At 47.6% G+C, this 11,170-nt stretch overlaps 1 protein-coding gene across 2 annotated transcripts in view; it reads right to left on the reverse strand.

The window, feature by feature from the left end:
• Nucleotides 1-10,936, reverse strand: part of LOC142923223 (tripartite motif-containing protein 14-like) — a 30,032-nt gene extending 19,096 nt beyond the window's left edge. Inside the window, exons 1-3 of one of the 2 annotated variants that reach the window (XM_076064157.1) lie at nt 10,850-10,936; nt 6,708-7,011; nt 2,078-2,300 (exon numbers count right to left, since the gene is read on the reverse strand). In XM_076064157.1, coding sequence (XP_075920272.1) covers nt 2,078-2,300; nt 6,708-6,964 — 480 coding nt within the window. In that variant the 5' untranslated portion in view covers nt 6,965-7,011; nt 10,850-10,936. Of the gene's footprint in view, nt 1-2,077; nt 2,301-6,707; nt 7,230-10,849 lie in introns of those variants that run through there. The other variant, XM_076064156.1, reaches the window with a different exon arrangement.
• Nucleotides 10,937-11,170: the final 234 nt, after the last annotated feature.

The following is an 11,170-nucleotide window of genomic DNA, read 5'->3' on the forward strand; positions in this document are numbered from 1 at the left end:
GGTCCTCCTTCTTAAAGAGAGGGACCACCAGGGCATCCTTCCAATCCTGTAGAACCTGTCCAGTGATCCCGTTTGTTATTATGATTTCATGAAGGGCAGTCTGTGCCCAAACGCAACCCTCCCTCAGCATTTTCCTTGGGAGATCATCTCTGCTTGGTGCGTTTCCCGGTCTCAGACTCTGGATTGCCTTCTGTTCTTCTTTAACAGATGGCACCTCAGCCAGCCACTCACAGGGGGTGACTACGTCTTCCAATATTTAAGACACTGCAGCCTGAGCAGGGTCATCCCCACTTTGCCCCATTATGTTTTCCAGGCTGAGGGATTTCCTCTCCCCCAAGACCTCACAGAAATGTTCAGCAAATCTGAAAACCTGTTCCTAGGGGTCGGAATTTGATCAGCGTTTTTTCCCCTAATGATGGTGATAGTTGTGGCACTGCAAATGACGTTTTTGATGGCATTAGAGTGATTTGTGGTCACGAGCAACTGAGGCAGACTCCATCTCCTCAGCAACCCGCGACCACCACCCGTCCTTGCAGCTCCTCACGGCTCTCCGAACCTCTGAGTGAAAGCTGCGGTAAGCCTCCTCATTCTCTGATGTGGGATGCTATAGATGGTGAGAGTGGGCCTGGCGCTTTTTATCAGCCAGCCTGAATACCTTCTCTGTCCACCAGAGTCTCTGGGAGGTTTGGACCGTGTATCTAAAGCAGCCATTGCAGCTGCATGAGCCAGTCTTAAATCTCACCCATTTCCTCTCAGCATCATGAGGAGTCCGGGATGAGGTCAACCTCAGCTGCAAACAATGATGAAATTCTCGCTTGCAACTTTCATCAGCTATCTCAGATCAGGCCATTGTGTGTTTGAATGGGGTCCTGGGTATCCACCCAAAAGCGGAGTGGAAGAATGGCAGGTGCATCTTACAGATGATAAGTCGATGGTCAGTGGGCAGATCAGCTTCACAGTGGGTCCTGGTGCCAAGGATATGGATCTGCATCCACTGTTTTGTCACTATATAGTCCAGCAGAAGTTCTTGCTTTGACCAGGTGTGCATCAATGATGTTGGGTGGATGTGCCGATGCTGGAGAAGCATCTTGGTAATTACAAGATCATGGGCTGCACAAAAGCCAGCAGCCTCCTACCAATGTTATTGAGCTGATCCGGCCCATGCCTTCCCATCACTTCAGACCAGGTGCCAGCATCATGACCAACTCGGGCATTAAAGTCACCCAACAGGATGACTATCCTGAGGGGCCACTTGTGACCGGAGGTCATAAAAGGCATCTGACTCATCGGCCTTGCCTGCATCCCTCCACTAATGTTCATCTTCGGTGGGGGCATAAGTAACCACGACCACCACTCCTCGCCTCTGGTTGATAGGAAGGGGAGCCCAAAGTAGCCTGGGGCTTACAGCTTCCCACACCTCACCGCCACGCTCCCACACCTCCTTCATTATTTTATTCAGAAGAAGAGCCACTGCCTGTTGTTTGGCAGTCTCCTGCCCCGAGAAGAGGACTGTCTACCCCTCATGGTGGCAGGACCCAGAGCTGGTCCACCGGACCTCCTGAATACCAGAGATACAGGTGGTACTGGTCGAGCTCCCGACAGAGGAGTGACAGCCTCTCCTCCGCAGTGAGCATTGGAACATTCCACGTGGCTACCCGTAGTGGCTTTTTGCTGTTTCTGGAGTAACCCCGAGGGTAAGGATTCAATCTCCTGGCTCCGCCAAATGTCGTTTGGCCAGGAGACATCATTGATGACTATTCCCCCGGGGCCTCCGGCACAAGCTTAGCTGTATATTTTTTTCGTGGATTAGTGATAATTGAAGGTGGAGGGGTTACCAGCCCCTCGCACCTGTCTAGAGCACACTTTGGATGCTGTGGTGGCTACAAACGCGATGAGGGGAATGGCCAATGTAAATTCGCCCTGCCCACATGGCACTGCTCACCATAGCTTTACTGTCCGGCACCAACATCACCACCACTACCACCATCACCATTGCTACCACCACCATCACCACAACCACCATCATCACCACAACCACCACCATCACCACGCGGTCGCCGCGCTCAGAGCACCTCACCTTTGCCTGCCGACCAACTTCCTCTGCTGACATCAGCTTGTGGCCCTGGTGCGCACCACTCGTGACGCAGTCAGCGCACACAAACGCACCGTGCTCCCGGCAGAACATGTCGAGTGCCTTGCCATGCTGAGCACAGAGGTCCAGATTCAGGAGCCTCACTCGTGCCAAGCTCGGGTTGAGCTCCTTCAGCGGCCGTTCCCCTTCCGTGCTGAGACTTGAGAACCTATGGGTACAAACCGAATTCACTGAGCGACCGTGAATAGTGGCCGGATCTCCCGTAGTTCACTTGTCCACATTGGGGCACCACGGTGGCAAGATGTTAACTACCTTGGCTGGTGCACAGGAGGTCGTGGGTTCGATCCCGACCCCAATATCTGCTATACATTTAGAGTGTGGGTGTTCATTCTCCCTGTGATCTTATGGATGTTTCCCTTGTTGTCAAGTTTTTTTCCTCTGCATTTATAATAAACACTGGGGTACCGCGGTGCTGAGATGTTAAGTACCTCGCCTGGTATGCAGGAGGTCGTGTTCGATCCCATACCCTGACAATGGCTGCTTCTGTATATTTGGAGTCTGCCTCCCTCTCCCATGGTGATTTCATGGATTTTTCTCCGGGTCCTCCATTTTTCTATTTCGAATTAACATATGATAGGAAATAATGTTGTTTAATTTTAACTCTTATTCTGAAATGTTGTCAGTTTTAATGTAAGGTGAGTAACACTTAGTATGTGCGGCTCTTCAGATTTATGGGTGAAAAGTGGGATGGGGTTTTGCCAAATCCTGGCTAGCTGGCTCAGCAAACTTAATAAACTAATGAACAAACAGACTCATAGAGATACATCGAGATTCAGAGCCACAGAGATACATACTCATAGAGATACGTAGCGAAACGTATAGATTCGCAGAGATCAAGATATTTCGATACTCATAGACATACACAGAAACTCACAGCGATACATAGAGATGTTTATAGATACATAGAGACTCATCGAGTAAATACATAAATATGTCGTTAAACCCGTCACCACCCGACACAGCCAATTAGTAAGGTTTGTCAATTAAAAATAACATGCCAATTTGTTACTAATACAGCACACCGGTGTGTTGGAGAGCAAAACCACAACATTGACAATCTGAGTACTCAGCTTGTAAATGCTGTGTGCTGTACTAGTAACGAATTGGCATGTTCTGTCTACGTGAAAAACCTTACTAAATTGGCTGTGTCAGGTGGTGGCGGGTTTAACGACACATTTATATATTTACATGATCTAACCCAAAAAACATGTATTATGGAGGATATTGCTCGCGAAAGCCTACGTGTTAAACAGACTCATAGAGATGAGATACATATAGACTCATAGACATATAGACTCATTAGGGACACATAGGAGATTTATAGAGATACAGAGACTAAGAGATACATAGAGACTAAAAGAGATATATAGGTGGATAAGATGGCAATCTTCCCATGGTCTGCACTGTTACGTGCCTGTCACAAACTAATGTTATCATCCCAGCGATTGAATGCCAAAATGGCCCTCCTGATCAGGATTACAACACCAAAGATCCTTTTCATGGCCAAACTTACCGCAGAATAGGGCCGTCACTACGTGTTTGCCATCTAAACGTAGAGGCACCTATCAAGGCCCAAGTGCGACTTGCTGGGACGTTTCCTCATAATCCAGATGGTTCGACGCGCTCCTGCTCTAATAATTTCCTGTACAGCCGACGACGAGAGCCAGCTACCACCATCCTAAGCAGGGACTACCAACGTCACGTGAAATTCCATTTCAAGGACCTCACCACAATGAACGCAGAAAACAACATACTGACAGCCATCATCATCGTCAAAATAAATTATGTATCTGTGATAAATGTATATAAACCTCCAAGAGCCACATGGAGCCCAAACATGCTGCCTGCTGTGACCAATCCCGCGGTTTTCGCCGGTGAATAGGTCATCGACTGGGCAGCAACTAGTTACCTGTTCATTCTGTTTGACGCTAAAGATGAAGGCACCATCCATTCCGCACGATGGAGGAAGAATTCAAACCTTTACCTGTGCTTTGTGTCGTGTTCAAGTTCGGGTGAACTGCCGTGTGCTTCCAGAATGGTTCTGGACAATTCCCGAACAGTTAGCACAGGCCAGGCTCGGTGCATATCAGGGTCAAAATTCTGATGATCACGTCCACCCCTGTGCCACGATGCAACTTAAGAAAGTGCAACTGGGAAACTTTTATTGAAGCCATCGTGTGCACTGTCTACCAGAATCCACCAAAGTCAGAAAACTATGAACGTTTCACCAAGATTGTCCTCAAGCAGCCCGCTCACAAATTCCATGGGGTTACTGGGCAGAATACACTCCATGCTGGAAAGGAAAAAGCGAGTTCCTGCTCCAGAAATACAGTCAGGAAGCCCAGAGTGTGCAAAAGCTCTCCTGGACTCCCTAAATGAATCCAGGAGCCAAAGGTGGACAGAAGCGATGCAGTCATTAGATTTCAAGCCATAAAGCCTGGTGCCTCCTGAGATACCAAGGAGCGGCACCACCACCGAGAAACAAGACCGCCAATGTACCCATCAATGCCATCGCCACACAGATGCTATTGAATGGAAAGATCTCTACAGATCGGCAAACAAGACAGCGAGTGAAATGAAAACTCCACCAATTAATAGCGGAATGTGCACCGACAACAGCCTTGTTATCCCCCTTCAATGAAGAAGAGGTCATTGATGCCATGAAAGCCACCAGATCAGGAAAGGCCACAGGATTAAATGGGATTTATCCCGAGTTCCTTAAACACCTTGGCCAAAAAGGATGCCACTGGCTGGCCAGATTGTTTTCAGACATTATGTCCTTAGGCAAGTTCCCCAAAAATGGCGACAAATGAAGGTCATTGCCATTCTGGAAATCAACCGCAAACCCAAATAAGTTCTGCCCCATATCTCTGCTTTTTACAGTGTACAGACTTCTATAGAGGATGCTACTGACCTGTATGTCACCGATCTTCGAGGAAACTATACCAACTGAACAGGCTGGCTTCAGCCCTGGCCACAGCATTTGCTATCAAGTGTTGTAACTCACCACACACATTAAAGCTGGCTACAAGTGCAAAAACATCACAGGGGCCGCTTTCATCGACCAATCACTGGCCTATGACACAGTATGGTGGAAAGGCTTCATGCTAAAGCTAAGGTCATCAGATCCCAGAAAACCCTCAGACTTCTATCATCGCTACTGTCCAACCGGCCATACCGTGTCCACCTAGAGAACACTGTCAGCAGAGCCCACTTCCTCAGTAACGGGCTCCCACAAGGATCAGTGCTTGCTGTGGCACTTTTAACATATAGATATAAGTGACCTCCCTGTCACCGTCGGCCGGAAATTTGGCTACGCCGATTACCTAGCACTTGCCGTCCAAAGAACAACTCAAAATTGAGGTGCAAAATGACCTGTGCGAAGACCTCAAGAAACTTGAAACGTACTTCAAGTACTGGAGGCTCCGCCCAAACCCAAGGAAAACTGTTGTAACGTTATTCCACTAGAACAATGCAAGCGCCGACCAGAAACTGGCCGTCACTTTCTGTGGCGCACGACAAGTACATCAAATACCTCGGTGTAACTCTTGCCAGCAGCCTCACCTTCCACAAAACCTGCAGAATACTGCTGTAAAAACAAAATTGCGAGTTAATCTCGTTCATAAACTGGCCGGAACAACATGGGGAGCAAATTGCAACAACCCTCCGGACGGCCCCCACAGCACTAGTCTTCTCTGCGGCAGGATATTGTGCCTGAGCCTGGAACAAAAGCGTGCACACAAAGGTGGTGGACACAAAGGTAAATGCATCCATGAGGATCATCTCAGGGATGCTAAAGAGCACACTTGCAGTGGCTTTCGGTCCTCGCAAATATCGATCCTACGCAGCTCTGTCGCGATGCTGCATCTATGACGGAGTACTGCAAGGCCATCGTAAATCCAAACCTCCCAATAAACAAAGACATCTCCATGACCCCACCACACAGGCTCAAATCCAGAAAACTTTTCTGGCAATATGCAAGGAACATACATGATGATGACAAGACCACCAAAGCACGATGAGAGGAAACCTGGACAAACACCAAAATCTTGCAGAAACCCATCATCAGCGACCCTGAAATCCTCCAAACAGGATCTCATCTACCGAGAAGATCTGGTCCTCCTTGAATCAGATCCGGACACTCTGTGGAAGATGTGGACACTTGTGACTGTGGTCCAAGATCTCAGATCGTGCAACATATCAGATCATTCAATGGCGATCTGAAACAAATACATGCAGCTACTCCTGGAGAAGTCGAATCAATATCAAATCTCGAAATCAATTTGTTATCTGTTGCTGTCCCCAAAAATGCCATAAAAAAGAATAAGAAAGGGATACATAGACTCATAGAGCTATATTGCGACTCATAGAGATACATATAGACACATGGGAGACTCAGAGTTACATAGAGACACATAGAGATAGACAGAGACTGGGTGAAAAGTGGGCTAAATTTTTCCCAATCCGAGCCAGCTGGCTCAACAAATGTAATTCACTAAACCAATGGACTAACCGACCAACTAACCAACTAACTATCTTTTCCCGGGAACAGAACCTGTCCACGATGCTGGCCAGCTTGAAGTTTTTCTCGAGCTGCTTCCGCATCTCCTCCTTGGAGCCAAAGGGCAAGACCCTGCGGCACTCTGGGCAGGCGCAGGCACCGTCGCGCCACACGCTCACGATGCACTCTCTGCAGAAGGTGTGTGGGCAGCCCAGCAGCACGGGGTCGACGTAGAGGTGCAGGCAGATGGAGCAAGTCAGCTCCTCCTCCAGGCCCCGGTCCCGGCCACCTGCTGCTGCCGCCGCTGCCATGCTGAGTGGAGCCGATCCGGTCTGCTGTCCCTCTGCTCCAGCAAATCCTAACGAGGTGGGACAGGTGGTCGAAATAGACAACAACAACAAAATCATAAAGTTTGGAGACAATTTTGAGTAGGTGTATCTCTGCGTTGTGTTCTGTCCTCCGGAAAAGTGGGGCGACTTGACAACAGCTGAGCACGAGGGTGTTTGCGGAATGGCTGAACTTTAGATCAAACTTGTTCTTCCGAAGGGCAATTGCGTATCTGCAATAGCGACATCCAAAACGTGTCGAGCATCGCGCTCAATACCCGTGCTCTGTGCAAGACGCACCTGGTCAGACTCGTCTACCCTGTATCTGCTTCTTTATTTATTTCATTTCCCGTTTAAAAATTATTTCAACTAAACTATATTTTTTCGTTATTTCAACAGGTAAGGCTCACCGAGCTATGTAGTTATTTTTTAGAAGCAACCAGGCCACAAATTATAGCTCAAAGAAGTAGCTTATCATCACGTCCAAATTTACAGTGATCAAAATGCCTAGGGATTCATAGAGACGCACAGATAGGCAATGAGAACCATACAGGTTTATATGCATGTTTATTAAACTTATTTCACACCGTAAATAGCCAACCATGCTACATGGAGGTGCGGGGAAATCTGCACTGGTGCCTGCTTGAGGGCGAGATTAGCAAATAAAACAAAGACTGATTAATTGATCGATGTCACCCTGGAACAGGTCCAGGTTATGAAAATGCTGGGGCCCTAAGCTACGTCGAGCTTAAGAGGCCCCATCATATCGGAATTAAAATACAGTACACAGACACCCATAGAGACACCACAGAGATGCATAGAAATGCAGAGATACATATAGACTAATCTATGTTAATTTTACCAGGTAAGGTCCACTGAGCTGTGTAGATCTTTTTCAGAAGCGACCTGGCCACCACAAATTATAGCTCAACGAAGTGGCTCATTATCATCACCATTATGTGGAGATTTAAAGCTGCAGCCAAATACTCTAAACGCATCACGTTGATTCTGAAGGTGAGGGAACAACCGGAGAACCCGGAGAAAAATCCACGCAGTGACAACCACGGGGAGAGACAAAAATTACAAATAAACAGCAGCAGGCATCGTCAGGGTCGGGATGGAACCCACGACCTCCTGTATCCCGGGCGAGGTAGTCAACATCTACGTAGCTACCATGAAGTGGAGATACGCAGAGCCCCAAGCATGGGCGATTTATGACAATGCTGGGGCCCTAAGATATCTCTATTTTTCAACGGGCCATGTAAAAAAAAGTAGAACGTGTGTACGATTGTAAGTTTTGTTCACACTTAAGAGGGCCCCCGTCGTTAATTAATGCTAGGCTGACTTATCTGTAGCTCACTTAGCCGAGGCCGAAATCTGACCCTGCCACAGAACGAAGAAGCCGTCAAAGCCACCACCCCCCTCAAGGCCACGTAATTGTTGGCCAGGTTATGATTCCTTGGGTTTACTGGTTAACGCGACCAATCGGGTTGGCGCCGCTGTTATAGACAATGTGAGGATCTGTATTTATCAACTGAAGGAGTAATCCGGATGGAGCTATGAAGCTCTTTGTTTCAGATGTCCAGTAAAGAGTTATGGATCAGAGAATTAAATCGACAACAATACAAAACAACAATACACACAGAATATATACTGTTAGTATGCCACACTCAGTCAGTACACACAGTCAGTACACACACGCAGATTACACCACACAGTATACAGTGTACTTACAGTCAGTTCACACAATAATAAACCAGTCTACACAGTGTAAACACAGTCAATGCACACAGAGTACACCACACAGTGTACACACAGTACACACAGAGTACACCACACAGTCTACACAGTGTAAACACAGTCAATACACACAGACTACACCACACAGTCTACACAGTGTAAACACAGTCAATACACACAGAGTACACCACACAGTCTACACAATGTAAACACAGTCAATGCACACAGAGTACACCACCACACAGTATGCAGTGTGCACACATTAGTCCACACACACAATACACCACACAGTATACACAAAGTACACTCAGCCAGCACATACACAGAGTACACCACGCTGTATACACAGTGTACACATTGTCAGTGCACACACAGTATACACAGTGTAAACACAGTATATACACTCATACAGTCCACCATGTAACATAAATAGTGTACAGTCAGTACACACAGATTACACCACCCAGTATACACAGTGTACACACAAACACAGCACACCACACAGTATACACAGTGTACACACAAACACAGCACACCACACAGTATAAACAGTGTACACATAGTATGCACACGATGCAGAGACAGAGTACACCACACAGTACACAGTGTACACACAGTCTACACCACACAGTATACACAGACTACACCACACAGTATACAGTGTACACACAGTCTACACCACACAGTATACACAGACTACACCACACAGTACACAGTGTACACACAGTACACAAAGACTACACCACAGTATACACAGTGTACATACAGACTACACCACACAGTATACACAGTGTATACACAGTGTACACACAGACTACACCACACAGTACACACAGTGTACACACAGTACACACAGACTACACCACACAGTATACACAGTGTATACACAGTGTACACACAGACTACACCACACAGTACACACAGTGTACACACAGACTACACCACACAGTACACAGTGTACACACAGACTACACCACACAGTATACACAGTGTACACCCAGTGTACACACAGACTACACCACACAGTATACACAGTGTACACACAGTGTACACACAGACTACACCACACAGTATACACAGTGTACACACAGTACACAGACTACACCACACGGTATACAGTGTACACACAGACTACACCACACAGTATACACAGTGTACACACAGTACACCCAGACTACACCACACAGTATACACAGTGTACACACAGACTACACCACAGTATACACAGTGTACACACAGTGTACACACAGACTACACCACACAGTATACACAGTGTACACACAGTGTACACACAGACTACACCACAGTATACACAGTGTACACACAGTGTACACACAGACTACACCACACAGTATACACAGTGTGCACACAGTACACACAGACTAAACCACACAGTACACACAGACTACACCACACAGTATACACAGACTACACAGAGTGTGTACGGTACACACACAGTAGACCACACAGTATATAGAGTCCACAGTCAGTACACACAGAGCACAGTACACATGCACACAGAGTACAGTACACAGAGTACAATAGACATACATACACAGAGTACAGTACACATACACACAGAGTACAGTACACCCACAGAGTACAGTACACACAGAGTACAGTGCACCCACAGAGTACAGTACACACAGAGTACAGTACAAACACAGAGTACAGTACACCCAGAGTACAGTACACACACCTAGTACAGTACACCCAGAGTACAGTACACCCACAGAGTACAGTACACCCACAGAGTACAGTACACCCACAGAGTACAGTACACCCACATAGTACAGTACACCCACAGAGTACAGTACACCCACATAGTACAGTACACCCACAGAGTACAGTACACCCACAGAGTACAGTACACCCACATAGTACAGTACACCCACAGATTACAGTACACCCACAGAGTACAGTACACCCACAGAGTACACCACTCATGCAGTGCCACCTCAGCACGATCCTCGCAGTCAGGACGGTGCTGAAACGTTCAACTATTTAGGCTGTCAACTAAAACACAACCGTGGGCCCGTGGGCCCGTGTCTGGGCATATGCACTATGATCATCATCCTCATGGAAATGTCGTCCCATGTCCGTGCACCGAAGAGGGAGAACGCCACCCACCTGAGTCCCCTGCTCGCTATGCGCGGTCTCTCAGAACTCTGCTCTGGGGAGTCAACTTCCTTAGAGGTGGCGGAATTATTTTACCTCAACACCTCCACTCCCACCTCTACACCCTACCCCACTTCCACTCCCACCTCTACACCCTATCCCACCTCCACTCCCACCTTTACACCCTACCCCACGTCCACTCCCACCTTTACACCCTACCCCACCTCCACTCCCACCTCTACACCCTACCCCACCTCCACTCCCACCTTTACACCCTACCCCACCTCCACTCCCACCTCTACACCCTACCCCACCTCCACTCCCACCTCTACA

This window comes from Petromyzon marinus, unplaced genomic scaffold (genome assembly GCF_048934315.1).
Source record: "Petromyzon marinus isolate PM22_M1 ecotype Great Lakes invasive population unplaced genomic scaffold, UKy_Petmar_22M1.pri1.0 PM_Scaffold_34, whole genome shotgun sequence".
NCBI classification, from domain to species: Eukaryota; Metazoa; Chordata; class Hyperoartia; order Petromyzontiformes; family Petromyzontidae; genus Petromyzon; species Petromyzon marinus.